Below are 19,766 nucleotides of genomic sequence, written 5' to 3'. Positions count from 1 at the left end.
GCTGTCATTGAACAACATTGGCAGTCGTTACCGGTAGTCAGAAGCCAGTAAGTCTGACACCAGTTTACCATGGTAACGGGTAAACAAAAATGCAGCTTTTCTAAATATATCTTAGCTACCAATGACTGGGTAAAGGTAAATGAAGACATCTTGAGGAAACTAGGACTTAAAGTCCGAATTCGCTTTTCTTCTCAATATGAGAAGATGTCAGTGCCTAGTAGTTAGTTCACATCAGTTCAGTCCCAAATTGCGGCAGGGAATGGATACCCACAAAGATAATTGGGCCTTTGTCCACCGGAGACTGGTTGAGACCTAACCAGATTCTTGGGTAGGGTGACCAGGCTATTGCGATGCAAATTCAGGACATTCTTAAAAAAGAAAAACAGGATTTTGGCGGTTTTTATGATAGTCCCAACCATTTCTACGGGGCACCAAGAAGTGTGTTTAATTTTCAAAGTTGGGCAAACTGAATGCCTGATTAAAAACAAAAATCTAATAAATATAATATACGGAGGAAAATTAGTGTATTATAATCAAAGCTCAGATAAAAAATACGAGTTTTTAATAAAAAAAAGTTACATGAAAGGAAATTAGTAAAGTTTTTCTTTTTCAAAGTATTTCGAGCAGAAAATCCTCCAATCCTTTTTTTAACGTCGAAAAGACAAACTGACACCCTTAACTTCCTTTTTTATATTATTATATTACAAAGACCACTAATACAATTTTCTACCCACTGCCGCTATCGTCAGTTTAAGAAAATGTGTGAAAAAAGCTGTAGCTTAGGAACAAAGTATGCAATATATTACAAGTTTAATCATAGTTACAGTTACAATAGTCATGATTACAAAACCAGAACTACAGGTTACAAGCAAGTAAAGAAAAAAAAATTAAGCAGGACTATCCACATTAAACTAAAATAGACGGTCACCCACACCGATCGTCTTGAGTACACTAAACTTGATCTTTGCCTGAGTGCAATACCTGCAAATGTACAGAATTGTTACAGGAATTTTAATATCCATTACAATGGTACACTAGCTTGCCTTCTGGCGTTGCTTGTGTTTCTGTAAGTTGTTCATATAGAAAGCAGACCTTGATTACAATAAAAATTTACATGAAAGTATTTTTTTTCCTTTTTCAAATTATTTCAAACAGAAAATCCTCCAATTGTTTTTTTAGGGTCGAAAAGACAAGTTTTTCGTCGACACAACCTTGATCGATCAACCCGTGCGGCTGCTAAGTAGTAGGTAATCCTAACTATACTGCCATGTGAAAGAATACAGCTACGGGATAAGTAGTATTTTGACAATTCTATATTGCCCACGCAGACGAAGTCGCGGGCAACAGCTAGTAATAAAATATGTATATAACCAGGACTATACACTTATACTAAAATACATGGTCACTCATACATACCGTCTTGAGTGCAGTAAACTTGACGTTTGTCTGAGTGCAAGTGAAGCGGCAAGGCGAGTTAGTATCGCGCAATACCTCACAATATACTGAAGTGTTCTGATATCTATTACAATGGAACACTAGCTTGCCTTCTGGCGTTGCTTGTATTTCTGTAACTTGTTCATTTAGCTGGTAAACAAAAGATATGAAATGGTGAAATTTTTCTGATGGTTTTACTTGCGTCCTGTGAAAACTATTAGATGTATCTGGATATAAAGTATCCTGAAATCGTCTGAAAGGCTTATGGTATCCCTACACTAAATATCATTGTAATAATTGGTTCAGCTGTTTAATCATGAAAGCGTAATTATTAAGAAGGTACATTATTTTAAGTAAGCCTTCTTCCAAACATGTAAAAAATATACCAAAACCTGTATATATTTTTAACAAGTCATTCCATTTACTATTCCATTGTATTGAGGAAAACCCCCTTTTAAAAAATACATGAAACACACAGAAAAACAAATGACAACACTTCTTGTGAGTAGAAATTCCATATAATATCACAGTTGTGGAGAAAAGTTTTAAAAAGAAAGCAGTATACGAGTATATAACAACATCTAGATTTTAATAAGTTAAAAAAGCAAACAAATAAAGCTCTCTCAAACGATTAAAACCTCTAAAAACCAACAAATACAGTTCAAAATCGAAAGGAAAAAAATCACACACTAATTTTAGAACTTCCATACGATATTCTGGGACCGTATTATTTCCTAGTAAGTCTTATGTGTGTGATTTGTCATGGCGTGACCAGCAGTCATTAGTCTATGGCTCCATACGATTTGTGACACGAATAGCATGCCGAAGCTTGGAAAACCCATCATGTGATGGAGGGTAATTTTACACTTTTCTAAAATACTTTTTGAGTGAAGGAAAAGGAGTAAAATGTTGGTTTAAAAGTTTTGTGACATTTGCCTATTGCCTAGCCTTTTCACAACTATGTTGGGGTTAGCTTCCGACACCCGAAACGGCTGTCAAAGATAGATCACTGAACACATAAAATACTTAATTATCTTATAAGGTACAATAATGAAAATGTAATAAACTATTTAAAGGAATATCTATATCTGTTTATATGCTAATATTATATTATCATCATCCCTTATCTCAATATTATTTATAAACGGGAATAAAAATGTTGCTTGTTTGCACCATATTGATTTGAAAATTCTTTCACCGTTGAAAAGCTTCACTATCTATGGGTAACTAAGGCTATATAATACCCGGCTACAGGAAGTAGTTTCCACGAGACAGAAACAGCCAGATAGATATACTTTACCAATACATCCCTTCTACAATAAACAAACGAACATCAGCCATTCTGAATGAACCCTTGCCATATTTGCAGAGGCTTTCATTACGGTAGACCAAATGTATGAAACAGAGCAAATAATACGTTAGACCTAATAAATATTTATGATCTGGTTACGAATTTAATTAGTAGACATTATGGAAACTAGCTTTTGCCTGCAACTTTGTAACATTCGTCTAACTTTCCATATTACACCCAGTAATATTATACTCGAGGCAAACACAAAAAGATTACATAGATTTCAATGCGGTTTTACCAATACATGGATTCCTGAGAGAATAGATGGAGACCTGATTCATGAGATAACTTTCCCCTGCGAAGCAAGCCAGGATGAATTGCTATATTATCTTACATATAAAATTTTTAGAATCAATGATTAGGCAGGTAACATTTTTCTAGGTGCGGGAAGTCGTTCCCTTAAAACGTGATAACAGATAGTAAAATATTCTTTCCTTGATCCTAATTGTTTGTATATCGTAATAGGTCCATATATGACTATTTAATCCTACACTAACACTTGGTGAAATGTTATCACAAGCCGCGGTAATCGGTCAACCGCTGAGATATACGCATAACCGATCAATATTGACTTGTTAACCTTCGGTTATTGTTTACGTGACGCTACTGGTTTTTAGAAGGTTACATTTCTGTCATGATAACGGAAAACTGACCAATTTAAATCCTACTTCTATACTAATATTATAAAGAGGAAAACTTTGTTTGTTTGTTTGGTTGTAATGAATAGGCTCAAAAACTACTGAACAGTTTTTAAAAATTCTGACAATGGCTGGGGCACTGCCGTGCCCTCAGATATTCAGGCAATGGGTAAATCTTTTTATCTAAGCTTTGTAAGAGTTGTTACGTTTAACTTTCCGCGGACAAGTGCCACAGAACCGCACGGAGTGACATAGTGCGTAGTAAAGTGTTACTAACATAGTTTTTTATATACTAACAATGTTTGTATAATATAATATGTATGTTAGTCTTTAAGGTATATATCCATGGGCCTATGCAGCCTGAAAATAAAGAGATTTGATTTGATTTTAATTCCTAATATGGTACATTGTACAATAACAGGAATAAATATTTTTTAAATAACTTTCCGACATTACAAAACTCTTTTCAAGCCACCCAGCTTTTAATTACAAGTTCATAAAGTACGTAATAACGCTAGGCCATTGACTGTAGTCAGCAGTCTAGTCTAAAATTCCCGTTAGTCCTACATGGTAGTCTAGACATCTTCAAGTGTTCGAGTCGATTGTTGCCTTTGCTATCGTTTACGACTGCAGAAATTAAAATGGTGGAATGGATGGCCAAATATTTGGAAAGGGTTTAGAATTGCAACATTTTGTTGAATTTGGATCTGTACCTACTATGAAATATCTACTCCAATTTCAATTATATAAAAATGTTTAACGTTATTCGTCATAGGTAAGGTTAAAAAAGCTCTATTTTTCTACAATTAATTCAAAACTTTGTTAGTGTCACAGACACCTGTTTTGACACAAATTTTGTATGGGTTTTTTTCTTAAGCACCATGACACCGTGTATTTAACATTTTTGTAACATGTGACGCCAAGGAAAACCGGAAAGTAAATAGTATAATATATTAATAGTTTTTGACAGTGTAGGTTTTAACTTACAATCATAAGCAATCAGTACTAAAATCTATGCCAGGCCATCTATTTTTTTACTAAGTTTAGTGGTAATTTTAGGTAGATTTGGCTTACCAGTCGTTATCGCCAAAGGGCATTATATCTGTAAGCACTACAGGATACCTAAGTACTAGAGATAAAAAATTAGGTTATCTATCAATAAGCTATAGATAAAATAGTCAATATTAAACGAAGTATAGTATAGTATGCAGTTTTAAACAATTTCACAGCAAAATGGCACGAGCCAGAAACCAGAAACTTTTGTAGACCTGCTTTACCTATTAAGTTTACTTTTTATGTTTAATCAGGTAACTAGCTGGTTCAGAGCACTGATAAAACTACGGGAGACAAATAAATAAATACTGTTGTTACTATTACAGCCTTTTTATCTTCCCACTGCTGGGCACAGGCCTCCTATCACACGGAGAAGGTTTTCCTTCACCTTTTTTATCAGCCATTGACGTCCATGATATACTTAGAAAGTAGGTACGTACCTACAAACTTAGATAAGTTGCATTGGTACTTGCTTGACCTGGAATCGAACCGACAACCTCATACTTGAGAGGCACGTAAATGTCGGCCCTGCACCTGATCTCTTTCCGGTCGTGTCGGATTGCCGTCCCATCGGGTTATGAGAGTGAAGGAATAGGGAGTGCACCTGTGTCTGCGCAAATGCTCGTGCACTATAATATGTCCTGCACTTCCTTAAATTGCATTTCCTTAAATGAGAACAGCCGCCGTGGCCGAAATCGGCCGAGGATGCCATTAATACTTGAGAGGTTAGTTCTTTATACACTAGGCCACCACGACTTTTTAAATATAAATATTTTAATAAAAATATTAACGTTGGCTATATTATTAATAATATAAAAATAGAAAGAAATAGGGCCGGATATCCGCCTGCCAATGGGTGATACGAAATATGAAGGCACAAAATGTCTGAAACGTGACATTTTGATGAAGAATATTTAATTTTATATGTATTTACGAAACGTGCTTTCCTTTCGTTCTTATCTTATTTACACCTATTGAATATGTACGATATTGTTTTAAAGTTCCAAAAATATATTTGATCTTAAGATATCGATTGTCATTTTTTTAAAGATTATGTGTATTTTATTCTTATTTTATTTTCTTAACTTTAATTCTAGAAGTTACATGCAGCGCCATCTATCGCAATTGGAATGAACTAAACCTCTTGTAAGTTGCACTGGCCGGCTAGTTTTTAAATTAACTTCAAAACTGTGATATCTTATAGATGGTGTTGCGGTAGAATTGAAATGCTGCGGCTGCCACTCCACCTCTCCCCACGAGAAGGAAGTCCATATGGATCCCTCCCCGGTGAAAAAATTGTCACCTACTGTACACTCGTTAAATAAAACCAGTTAATCAAATAACAAATCAAATTAAATTAACCACATAATCAACAAGTCTAATAGAAAATTAATTGAGTTTTAACTGTCCGCTTATATGATTAAGTGTGATCAGAATACATTTCCTAGGTAATAATAATATATGTTCGGTGGCAACCTATTTTTTATATTTTTAAATGTTTTTTTTATTTTTATATTTAATATTGACAAAAAAAAATATGTTTTATAAATTGGTGAGGCTGTCATTTAAACATGTGTGACAGTCGTTACAGGTAGTCTGGTCTAAGCAAAAGGTATCGGGTCGCCGACCTCAATATATTTGGGAAAAGGCTAAACAGATGATGATGATGATATTTTTCTCATAAGTCTTTGTTAGTTTGAAGAAAAGAAGTTAGAATTATCTTTGAAAAAAAAACTATGGTTTATTTGTGGCCAGACGCTAGTAAGATAAATGTACATAAACTTAGTAGATACTTAATTGTGACGTCATTTTATAACAGACAGACGAACAAGTATACACATATGTTATAATATATACTCTGAAGCAACGACGCACCGGTTCAACCGGGTGCTCATTATCGCGCACTTGATGCCATAGACCTCATAATGACTAGAATTTATAGACTGACAAAATCTGTCAAATTTCTTCAATAGATTTTCAGCTTTATCATAATAGTATAAGGTTAGTGTTCCATTGGAATTTGGCATGTTCGTGTAGGTTGACCTGCTGGCGTCTGTGCCTACTAAGTTTGTAAAAGTTTAAAGTAGTAGTTTGTTAAAAGAAAACATTTGTCTTATATTTCGGGAAATGTTCGTATGAATTTCTAATTTACAAAGCGTTGAGACACAGATAGAAAAGTGTGATATTTTATTAGATTTATTATATATCTTATAGCCTGGATAAACAGGCCATCCCACTTTCAAGTATTTTTTTAAATTGAACCAGTAGCTCCTAAGATTTGTGTTCAAACTTTGCAATTTAAAAACAAACTAAACTTTAACAACAATTTCTTATAGATTACCTTGTCCAAGTCTAAATAAAAATCTTCTTAACCTACTTTGTAAGAAACAGACTTTTTTATACCAAAGTAATCCTACACCTCATTAAAATAGAAGTTTAATTTAATATCTGTGAGTAAACTCGAGCAGGCGGAGAATCTTGTCGATCCAAAGTTTTCAATTAATTGAACAAACTGGAAGCAAATACTTCCTTAACTTACCTTCAAAAGGGTTATTGTAAACTCAGTTAGCCACCTTAGCAAACATGTGAATAGTCAAACCTATCTGATTTCTTTAGATATCCTTTATGACCTCATATTTTTTGAAATCAGACAACAAGTCCTTCGTGATTTTTTTACACAGTAAATAAAGCCATTATCTCATCATTTTTACAAAAACTTAAAAAGCCTAAGCAGATGATGAAACCCCAAAACTCTATGAGCAGACCCTTATTCGAAAATTACTCGAATCCTAAGATTATGAATTCAGGGCATATTATATCTGCGGGTTGTTCGAAAGAGATACCGCGGCCCTGGTACATAAAAGGCCTATGACGGAACACGACGGTTTTTAGTCAGTAAGAGTCTGACACTCCCTCACCGCTGCTAACTCACAGCGGGAGGGGTCATTTGATGATTTTTGACGTCGTTAAAAAAAAAGGCATATTATATACCTACCCATCTTGTTTAAAGTTCCCTATGTTTAAACTTCCTCATCATCAGTGGCCTTTTACATCTATAAAAGATGATATAAGCTGCTTTATAAAAGATGTTCCTCATGTTAATGTTATTATCTGCCTAGCCTTTTCCCAACTATGTTAGGGTCTGTGGATGATGACGCTGGTTTGAGCTAAACCCAAATTATCAAATGTAGGTACATATAATTAAACACAGTTTACGTATCAGTCGATTTACTATCCAAATAATTACAGTAACGATGTCGCCTACCATTTGTGTGAGCCAAACAAAATGCCTTCAATTTGTTAGGTTTAGGCTCAACTCGGCTTATTTGCCACCTGTGGCCAAAACCGCCGAATATTTCACATCGACTGCATGTAACTTATGTATGTTTAAGCTTTTCAAGTTTAAGTGATTTGTATTTGGATTAGGAAACTTCATTATCTTGTAGACATTCCCATATTTTCGCTAACTGTTTTAACAACAGTGTTTGAGTATAAAAAACATTGGATGTATACCGAATAGCTGGACAGGTAGATATATATGTTAGCTTAAAAGTTTTTTAATTTTTATATTGAAATTTGTCTTCTTATTGAAATTAAATCACGGTTATCCGCTATCTAAGCTATATTATTCATCACTATCACTTTTTCCTCTTGACATAAACTACCTTAAGCCTCTAAATATTTTCCTCTACAACACTTATTTGCCACATCTAACACACAATCGTTCTACACTTACAGATGCGCGGGCGCATAACTCCGTAACGACAAACGTCAGTCTACTGCCATCCGTCGTCGAGCGCGGACGTCATGGCGCGCACAACATTATATTTATTCGCGTTCATCGCGATATATGCCGTGAAAACATCTGCTTATACAGTACCACCGGCTAAGTTAGAAGCCATTTACCCTAAGGGTCTGAGAGTTACGGTACCAGGTATGTGCTTTTGTTTTTTATTTATAAACTGATGTGAATTTTGACCTCCGTTGTTTGTTGTTGATTTTGTACTTATGTGAGGTAGTTGTTTTTCATGATACGTGATCGAAATGGAATAAAAACTGAGTGTCGCTTTTTCCTGAATGAAAGAAGTACCTATTTGGAAATGAAAGAGAAATTGTTTGTTCTTAGATCTTGTTTAGTGTTTATGATTAACACTCATTACTTCTCTGTATGAGAAGAGGCCTGCCATGCTGTTAGAAAGGCTGGCTAAGAAAATAATGTTTCCTTCACCCTAATAGGGTCATTTATGATGATTTTCCTCCCCAAAATTTTTAAGCCTGATATGTATAGTACTTTGGGAAACGTGTATGCCTATTATACCTTAACAAGCAATTAAGCTTGTTGCGTTTGAGTTCAAGATATTGCTTTGAATAGATACTTATGTGACTCAAATGAATAGTAACAGGAAAAGTTTTGTTGGAAAAAAAAAATCTTGCTATTTATTTATAGATCTATATACTTTTAGCTGTCTGATATTTTTTTGTTAGGCTACTTACACAGTTCGGAATATCATTTGTGAGGCTGAGTATTTTTACAGTTTGAAACAATATATATGGAAAAGTTAAGTAAACAATTTGTGATGGAATAAAAAAAAAAGCCCGTACTCAAAATAGTAAAAGTATCTCTATCTGTCCGGCTCTCTAATTAAAAATGTTTGTTTAATATGAAGTGGATTATGAAATAATTTAATAGTATGTGTAGATTAATATAAAAAAAAACGGAGAACATAATATCAAAAGAGATACAACATAATATTTATACTAAAGATACTCTTCTTTTTTGAAAAATACAGACGTTTAAAAAGAGGATTCCATTAAAATTCAAAAACACGAATTTCTTGTTAAAATAATGAGCAGAACACAATAAAAAAAGAAGTTGAATCATCTATCGTTTGTCTCATAAGTTAAGTATTTTTCTTAATTTTTCCTTATAATAAACTAAGTTCTTTACATTATATTTTACTAACGTAACGTAACCTAAACGATTTCTGGTGGGAACTACTGCCCGTACCGGGATAAAATATAGCCTAAGCTACTCGGGATGAGTGTACCTCTCCAACAGTAAAAGAATTTGTGAAATCGATTCAGTAGTTTCGGAGCCTTTGGGCACAAACAAACAAAAATATGTTTCCTCTTATTAGAATCTTATCCATTGTATGTATATGTTATTATTTTATTATATATGTTATCTAAATGTTAGACGGGGGATACCCTTGATTATTTAAAAACAAGCTTGACGAACAAAGTTTAGGTAAAATTGTACGTCAAAGTGATTTCTTAGAAAACATAACGTTATTATGATAATTTTTCTGAGATAACTATTTTTGCACTCCACAAAGTAAATGATATTTTTTGATGATACCATCTAGCTGTTTTCCGCTGATTCACTCCATTCCCGATGGAATTAGTCCCCGCAGTTACATAAAAATAAGCCTTATTGTCATCCCGGGGATAATGTAGGTCCCCAAAAGTGAAAGGATTTTACAATTTGGTAGCAGTACATGAGATTCACAGAATAAAATAAATATTCTTAGGGGTTCCCATACCTAAAAATAACGTGATTTTTTATAAATAATGGCACGGAACCCTTCATGCACGAGTCCCAGACGCACTTCACCGGTTTCACGTAAATAGAAGCTTAGATAGTGGAATGTAAATAAAATAGTATAAAACTAATATGAAAACAAAGTCAGACATTGAGGTAAATAACACAATTATTGGCTAACGGTTATCCGTTTAATTAATAAACAAAGCGATAAAATGAACGTAGGAAATACCTATAAAATTCGAATCAACTCTAACTTATCTAAACAAATAATAATAGGATTCCATGTTTTTATATTTTTTTATGATGCAAACATTAACAAAATGATTATAATTGGAAAAAAAAAAACAAATAAATAGAATAAGATAAGAGGATACAGTTTGTACCCTAAATACTCCGAAACTACAGAACCGATGAGAAAAAAAATTATTCCGTTATAGTAAGAATGTATTCCCGGATGCGGATGAAACCACGGAAAAAAATTATAAAAATTATTTAAAAAATGAAATATTTTATTAATATATTTCACTCATTCATAATAAAATGAAAATCTTATTGTTAATTTCTATAACAATTTTGTTACCAACCTACTTCTGAACTTTAATCTGTATTTAATACTAGCTGGTGCCCGCGACTTCGTCTGCGCAGGTTTAGTATTTCGAACAATATGTTTACAAATTGTAGCCTATGTGTTATTCTGATGCTCTATATTATTCTATGTGCTATATTATTGTAAAGTTTCATTAAAATCCATTCAGTAGTTTTTGCGTGAAAGAGTAACAAACATCCATACATACAAACTTTCGCGTTTATAATATTAGTAGGATTAGTGCAAGTGCGTTATATTTCATAATTTCCCGATTACATAATACAAGGAAAACTCTTGAGAAAATTATATCAGTAATAAGTTCTTTGTTTAATATATTTTTTGACATCCTAGTAGCGGTTTCACCCGCTTCCGGAAGGAACTACTTCCCGCAAAAGGATAAAAAAACCTGCCAAGTGCGAGTCGGACTCGCGCACGAAGGGTTCCGTACCATTATTTATAAAATCGCATCTAGACATCGAGGAAAAATGAGCAAAAAATCACATCTGTTGTATGGGAGGCCCTCGAGAGGAGCCCAAAATATTTATTTTATTCTAGTTTTCAGTAATTATTGTTATAGCGGCAACATAAATACATCATCTGTGAAAATTTCTACTCTCTAACTATCACGGTTCATGAGATACAGCCTGGTGACAGACGGACGGCCGGACGGACGGTTTTACCCATTGGGTACGGAAGACTAAAAAGCTACATTACTGACTAGTTTCATCAAAATCTTTGGAGTAGGTAGTTTTTATGTGAAACAGGAACAAACACTCAGACATATGTGCGTCAACTTTTGTGTTTGTAATATTAGTAGGAGGCAGGATAATATACTTTTGGAAATGTCGATACTAATAATTTGAGTTTGGAAATTACGACATAGCGGATTAATTTTCCCCAAAAAATTAATTTATATTTTATAGCGGTACTAGCCAAAAATTTTATTACTAAGCTGCTTCTTATCCTCATCGATCAAATGATTTTAGAAAAAGTTTTTGAAATTGAAATTCCAAAATTAATTTATTTGCATAATTGCTCATATTATAAGTATATGCAAAAGTTGTTCGTTTTCCTTATTAAAAGTTAATTAACCTGAAATAGCCAATTAAACTTAAAACGATGATAAATTAACACGAGATAGTTATCTTTTAAAGTACCCGCACACTGCAAACTTTTTAGTCGGCCGATAGTTTGATGTAAGGAAATGTATAGGAGTGCGAAGATTACAAAACTTCATTATTCTTCATGATTTACTCGGCATCAGACTGACTCCAAAACTTTGATTGGATTATAGGTTTTCTTTTAAAAAAGTTGTCAGCCATCGGGCCGACTGTTAAATTAAATAATTTACTTCCAACGCCAAGGATATTTCCCTACGCCTGGTTGACACTTCCCGGGACCCAAAGGCTGGCTTTTATTTCGCACAGAGGTTGAGCATTGCCATCCAACGTGGCAATGCTGCCAGCCTTTTAGGTACCCAAGGACAGCGACGAGGACCAATTTTTTGATGCATTATATTATAGTTCGGCCATTCAGAGAATGCGTTCCTGACACGTCGCGATTGAACTGACGACGTAACTTTGCAATGGCGTTGCAGTTACGATAAAAATATTTTTGCTGGTTGTTTACCGTTTTAACAATTGAGGAGCATTAAAACAACATTATTATATCAATAATCAATGAATGTTATTACGTCGTCAGTTCAATCGCGACGTGTCAGGAACGCATTCTCTGAATGGCCGAACTTATAGTGTAAATATTTTGTTTAATAAAAGTCAATAATTTATTTATAACACTTTCGCGGTCAAAATAACCTAATAAAAATACATAAGCTAAGAAGTTTCCTCATGGGTAAAACCTTGAAAAGCAATAGCTGTGCACTGACATAAGAACTAAAATATTATTTTTGATGACGGGAAAATAACATAGCGTAATTTGTGAAGTAGGTATTGGGTCGTGTGGAAGATTTAATTACTCATTAAGGGTTTATCCCATCGTAAATAGCCACAAAGGAAATAAAAATAAATTGCAAATAAAGACAAATGTACCTACTAATTGAATAAAAACTGAATTAGTAATAAGATTTTGTCATCTCTTTCTGTTCCCAATTATTTTTACCCATAAAGTGTCAATGGAAAATACAAGGTAGACAATATACTAACATAAAAAGAGAAAACAGTTTGTATGAATACTAAAGGCTCTGAAACTACTGAACGTAGGAAAGCTACATTCTTCCCGAGTGATATAGGCTATATTTTACCCCGGTACGGGCAGTTAATCCCACGGGACACGGATGAAACTGCGGGGAAAAAGCTAGGTATGAATATCTCAGCATCAAGAAAACTTCTTTCAATTTATAAAAATAACAAAAGTGAACCAAACTGAGAAACGCAAAAAAAAACTGTTGTCAAAAGAATATTCGAAAAATAAATAAAAAACACTAAAAGGCCACATTCCCGGCGAAATAATAAAATTACCATAACTTGTTATATTTTGTTCGCGCAATATTTATTTAGATGCCTCGACATTTGAGGGCAAGGGACGGTTTCTTACAAATATAATAATACAAATCTAAAACACATTTTATATTATTCCCTTAAATCCCTAAAGGATTTCTTAAGTCTCGCTTTATTCCTTCATATTACGAATACCTTTTTCTATTTCATACTTAAGCTTCCAGGAATTGATATTATTTTATGAAGGTTTAACAATAAGCTGTTCTAATATTGTAAAGAAAAATCTTTCAGTTTTAGATAGCCCATTTATCGAAAAACCTTTTTATCCAGATGCGTGGAGTAGTTCTTACGGAACGTGGGTGAAACCGCTGGCATAAGCTAATAATAAAAGTATTAGAGTTCTAGTTTTCACTACAATGAATTTGACAAAATCGTCATCAAGACGAAATAAAATAATTACATACTTCATTAAATAAGCCAGCTGACTATTCAAATATTAACTTAAAAGCTGATTTGCAGTTAAACTGTGTTTAGTCCACCAGCTTTAAAAACCATGTCTAAATCAGTTTTTAATTTTATAAATTATTACTTGTATCCAAACAAACTTATAGTTAGTATCCAAACAACTAAACAACTTCAGAGTAAGTTCTACGCACTAACAGTATTTATTTTAAACTATCGACATTGAGGGCCTTACTACAAAAACTTTAAACCCTGTTTTACACTTGTCTAATAAAATTTTGGCTGCAAAATGAACCATATGTCAACGTCATAATTTGACATTTTTTTAGACAAGGCATAAACTGACGTTTAAAAGTTTTTGTGGTAAGACGGTTAGTCTCCAAAAAAAATCGACACAAAAAATATCTCATTATATGTATATCTCTCTCTGTAGTACATGTAGATACATAATGTTTTTGTTAGCAGGCAAACCTGTTATACAATGTTTATAATTATTTTATATGGACCTCTATATTGACCTGTCTGTATGAAAGTTCGTTGGCATCTTAAGCTTCATGAGCCTCTCAAGGGTTATTGACCAGAGAAGTTAAATGGTGACTCTTGTGGAGGCAGTTTTTTTTATAGCTGGCGTATTTTTTGGCGAAATGAATGTTACCATACAGAGTGTACTAAGTGGACTTTCTTGATATATTCTGGGTAGATTAATTCTCAGACTCTTTTTAAAACTACGATCTTATAAAGAAATCATTCAGTCAAAAAATTCAATGATTCTTGCCGAAAACCTTCTCAAATTCGGACAAATAGTAAGCTCAAAATCGGTTCAGCCAAGCGAGAATTAGGGGTCAAACTGAGAACCTCATTTTTTTTGAAGTCGGTTAAAACACATATTCAGATGGTTTATGTTTAGTTCGATGGTTTCTCAATTTAAGTATAGTCCTTTACAGTTTGCATCAACTACTACTAAAATCGATATTTTTCAATTCCAGACGATGGCTTCTCGCTCTTCGCCTTCCACGGTAATCTGAACGTGGAAATGGAAGGTCTGGAAGCCGGTCAATGGGCCCGTGACATCACAAAAGTCAAGGATGGAAAGTGGATCTTCAGGGACAGAAATGCTGAACTGAAACTTGGAGACAAGATTTATTTTTGGACATATGTTATCAAGAATGGTTTGGGATATAGGCAGGATAATGGGGAATGGACTGTTGAAGGTAGGGAATAAACAAGCTACAAATAATCTTTATTATCACAATATAACAAATTGTGCAACAAAAAAATATTATTCTTCTTCTCAGAATTTTGTGATTCGCTTTTCTACAATAACTATTCAGTATTTTTGCCGTTTCCCTGACAATATTATCTTGACTTCTTTTCCAATTCATTTTTGTTTCTTAGTCTTTCATGCTAAACCTGCTCAACTGATTTAAATTAAATGTGGCATCGAGATAGGTCCGTCTATTTATTCGCCTGCAGGACGTAGGTACTTCTCTTGTGATGGACAGAAGACTAACAAAAAACTATTTCTAAATTCCAGAATTCGTCAACGAGGACGGATCACCAGTAGACCCCTCAAATGTCCCACAACCACGACCAACCCCTCCTCCCACCCAACCCACATATAGGCCTACCATCCCCACTCAACGCCCCACTCAGCCCCCCAAATGCCAGACATCAGCTACCGTGGTCGCTGGACGTAGCCCCGTCTGTAAGGGATCCTTGGTCTTCAGCGAAGACTTTGAAAGGACTAGTCTTAGAGACCTGAACAGCTGGACGGCAGAAACCAAGTTTCCTGAAGAACCAGTATGTTAATATGGTTATTTAAAACACGTTGCGATCAATATAAAAATGCCGGAAAAGTAAACTATAACTTATGCAATTATAAATAAGTTTTAAAATAACTTGTTGCTGTGCTTAACACTACTTCTACCCACATTCTAGATGTATAGACGATCTGGCCAAGATTGCGCAAAGTGGCATACCTTGTGAAAGGCCAATGTCCAGCAGTAGACGTGTTTCGGCTGATACGATCCCTAAAAATACCAAAGCTGCCTAAAATAGTTGAAATTGCTTTCTCCGTATTTTTATTCATTATATATTTTACAATTTCCAGGACTATCCATTCAACGTTTACATCCCGGATAATACGATCAGCTTTGATGACGGTGCTCTGGTCATCACTCCCATCCTTACGGAGTCGGTACATCATGAGGGATTCCTTACGGAGTCTTTGGATCTTAGCAACAGGTTGGTGCATACTTTCAGGTTAAGGGTTTGGCTAAGGGCTGACTTTTCAATCAACAGTTAACTCCTGTCTGAGACATAAATATGGCGGTTTGACATATTATGTACTTTACAAAAGCTGTTAAAACGTCAAAAAAATCTTCCGATAGAAGTTACCTACCTAGTGATTGAAAAGTCGGCTCTAATTTTAAACTTAATTAGAAATTGCGTTGTGAGAGTTGTGTTACGCTCAGAACAGTGAATCGATTTAGATGTGATATTAAGATGGACGACTGGGTTTTCTTAACCTTTTAATTTGTATTCAATTACGATTGTTCCCAATATTCTACTTTTCCTTTGTTTTGCTTACTAAATTCTATCTCTAGTAGGCAAATCAACTGATAGATACAATATTGGAAACGTTGGTAAGAGATATTTCAAGTCCCGTGTGAAACAGTCCATGATTACCTATTCTCAATTAATTAAGCAACTGTACTAAGCCACGTTTAAATCAACAATTTCTGTCAAAGCATTTAGCGGATGAAGTAAACATCAAAGAACTTTTGAGTCAATTATAATTTCGACAGCCATTTCCCTTCAACACTGAAACACCGAAATTTAATTGATTAATTATTAATTTAGCTGATGAAATTCAAATATGTAACTCAATTAAAATATTGATTTTATTACATTGACTTTTTATTAGAGACTTTGACTGATAATAATGGCGTCCACGGCCGATTTCGGCCACGGCGGCTGTTCTCATTTAAGGAGCTCAGCCAGCTGTGCAGGATATATTATAGTGCACGAGCATTTGCGCAGACACAGGTGCACTCCCTATTCCTTCGCTCTCATAACCCGATGGGACGGCAATCCGACACGACCGGAAAGAGATCAGGCGCAGGACCGACATTTACGTGCTCTCCGATGCACGGGTGAATCAATCACCAACTTCCAGACTACGGGCTGCTTTGTGAAAGCTTAAGAAAACCCACAAAGCGATCTCGGCCCGACCCGGGAATCGAACCCGAGACCCCGAGCACGGCAGCCGCGCTTGCGACCACTAGACCAACGAGGCAGACACTTCGACTGATACCATTATAATAAAGAGGATACATTTTTTTGTTTTCTTTATATCTACGAAACTAATGAACTGATTTGAAAAATTATTTCACTGTTAGAAAGCTACACTCTTCCCGAGTAACATAGGCTATATTGTATCTCGATACGGACAGAAGTTCCCACGGGACATAAGTAAAACCGCGGGTAACCAGCTACTGTAATATATAGTTATCGGTACGAATCTTGAGCTCTGACCTATGTACATCTACGCAGAAGTGATTTAATAGCAAAGAACCAATCCCGAGAGACTGCTATGACGCGATGCACTGAGGGCCAATCACCGCTTTAGCCCGCCCCCGCGTCTCACTTCATACTACAAAAGGGACCCAATAAATTACTTCTGCGCAGGTGAAGGTCAGAGCTCAAGATTCGTGCCGATAACTGTACACCTATAGATATTCGAAATCCTGAGGCTACCTTAATCCGGGTGCGGGAAGTTAGTGTCAAATAAAACCAAAAAACCTTTGATACTTACAGATGCACAGGACAGTTGAGTACGACGGAGTGCAGACGCGAGGCCTCAGGTGCCCAGATTCTACCACCAGTGATTTCAGGGAAGATCACCACCAAACATAGATTCGGCTTCAAATATGGCAAAGTCGAAGTCAGAGCCAAGCTTCCTGCGGGTAGCTGGATTATTCCTGGTACGCTTTTAATCCACCTATATTCTAAATTTTAGGGTTTAATTTATAAGGTAGGACGGTAGGTACTATAGGCATATTATAATATAAAGTTTTTTTTTTTCATCCGAAACACAGTCATTGGTGTCCAAGATATACTTAGATAGTACATACAAACTTAGAAAAGTTGCAGTGGTACTTTCCTGACCTAGGATCGAAACCACGCACTTATACTTGAGAGGTTGATTCTTTATCCACTAGGCCACCGTGACTTACGAAAAAATTTTTATCTTTATATCAACTCTTACCTATTACTTATTTTTCCTCTAAAACATTAAACTTCAAAACATTTTACAGAAATCAACTTGGAGCCAACAGAAAACGTCTACGGGTCCCTTCGATATGAATCTGGCATGATGCGAGTGGCATTTGCTCGCGGAAACCCAAGTCTTGCCAAGAAACTCTACGGAGGACCAGTTCTGTCTGACTCTGATCCATTCCGATCTATGATGATGAAAGAAAAAATCGGAATCGACAACTGGAATAAAGACTACCATAACTATACTTTGGTTTGGAAACCTGGTAAGATTTTACATACTTACCCTTTCTTGAATAATTAACATATGATGGTTGGATTAAATGGTCAATAGAATAATGTCCTCCTAGATTACATCACATGTAGCAACTACAGATTTTTAATTACCTTTTCCTGGCATTCTGGTTTAAAATCATTTTTTTTAATTAGCCTATGCTGTCCCACTGCTGGGCAAAGGCCTTCCCCATAGCCTTCCATTTTCTCTGTCCATCGCTGAACACCCAACATAAAATACATGACAAACTTAAAATATGGGTAATTCGCTTGATAGTTTCAATGGATGTTACTCCTTCACGAATAACAATCAAATGGATTTACAACATAATATTAAATAGGCTGCTCTATAGCTAACCCCTATTTTTTTTTTTTGGAAATCATCAAATGACAAATGAACAGAGTACTGACAAAAACCCACCATATTCCTTCCTAAGCCCTTTATGTACCAGGGCTGCGGTAACTCTTTCGAACAATCCCGTAGCCCTCACAGCTGACTCCCCATTTGACAACAAGATTGATAGAGAAATACATGTTCTTCCAGATGGTCTGCAGTTGTTGGTGGATGGCGAACAATATGGAAACATCAACCCTGGCGAGGGCTTCTTCTCATCAGCTAGAGAGCACGCGGTTCCTCATGCTTCCAACTGGCTGAGGGGAACTGTCATGGCTCCTCTTGATGAAACAGTAATTAAACTTACTACTTATTATCATAATGCTTCAAAAATTATTTGCATTAAACCTTAGGAAAAATATTTAATGCTGATTCCGCGAGACAGTAAATCGAGACTTGGATGCAGGATGTAGTATTTCTAACTTTTTATAATCATCTGCCACCCCATTTCCAACTATGTTGGACCAGTGTTTTACATGTAGCGACTGGTTGTCAGGCTTCGACTATTAATTTCTGATATTATAGTCGAGAACATTTTCCTTCATTACTTTGTATTGGAGAGACTAAACAAAGTACCTAACCTACAATCGTATTTAGGGTCTCATAGATCTATAACCACTCGTATGGTCTCAGTCTATTCAGCCTTTTTGACATTTAAATACATAAGTTAGAACTGCCTCTAACAACGTAGTAGTTTTGATCCACATATAAATTTGCTCCATCATTTTCCAGTTCTACTTATCCCTCGGTCTTCGCGTGGGAGGTGTCCACGACTTTGCCGACGATATCCCTGACAAGCCCTGGAGGAACCGCGCCAGCAAAGCCATGTTAGACTTCTGGAAGCACAAGAACTCCTGGTTTCCAACCTGGTACAATACCGACTTGAGAGTCGACTACATCAGAGTGTACGCCTTATAGACTTAAAATATCATCTGTGATGCTCCTGAGATTATATTTTTTAAGATTTTCTAGTAAAATGATTAAAATTGTTTTGTTTTTTTTTCCGGAACAATACCAAGAAACCCAATGGCGGATTAGACAGTTTTACCCAAAGCCCAAAGCATTTGACATTTTTATCTTAGGTACCTTTAATAATAATAATCATATATAATAATATATAATCAAATTTAATGACTATCGATATTTTTATGGTCTTACTATAAAAACTTAAACATGTGCCTAACACTTGTCTAAAAAAAGTGTGGCTGCAAAATGGACCTTATTTCAACGTCATAATCTGTCAGTTTTTTAGACAAGTGTTAAAATGACGTTTAAAAGTTTATGTGGTAAGACGGT

General features: G+C 35.1%; 1 protein-coding gene across 1 annotated transcript; it reads left to right on the top strand.

Annotated features, from left to right (window-relative positions):
• Positions 1-8,240: 8,240 nt before the first annotated feature.
• Positions 8,241-19,460, top strand: LOC124635049 (beta-1,3-glucan-binding protein-like). The gene is made up of 8 exons (XM_047170826.1): positions 8,241-8,410; positions 14,512-14,736; positions 15,060-15,325; positions 15,636-15,769; positions 17,345-17,511; positions 17,845-18,069; positions 18,621-18,763; positions 19,203-19,460. Exons 1-8 carry the CDS (start codon positions 8,284-8,286, stop codon positions 19,386-19,388), a joined length of 1,473 nt encoding a protein of 490 aa, XP_047026782.1. The 5' UTR covers positions 8,241-8,283; the 3' UTR covers positions 19,389-19,460.
• The last annotated feature ends 306 nt before the right edge of the window (positions 19,461-19,766 follow it).

This window comes from Helicoverpa zea, chromosome 12, assembly GCF_022581195.2.
Source record: "Helicoverpa zea isolate HzStark_Cry1AcR chromosome 12, ilHelZeax1.1, whole genome shotgun sequence".
Classification (NCBI taxonomy): domain Eukaryota; kingdom Metazoa; phylum Arthropoda; class Insecta; order Lepidoptera; family Noctuidae; genus Helicoverpa; species Helicoverpa zea.
Note: the sequence above shows the minus strand (reverse complement) of the source record. Positions and strands in the feature narration are given on the sequence as shown.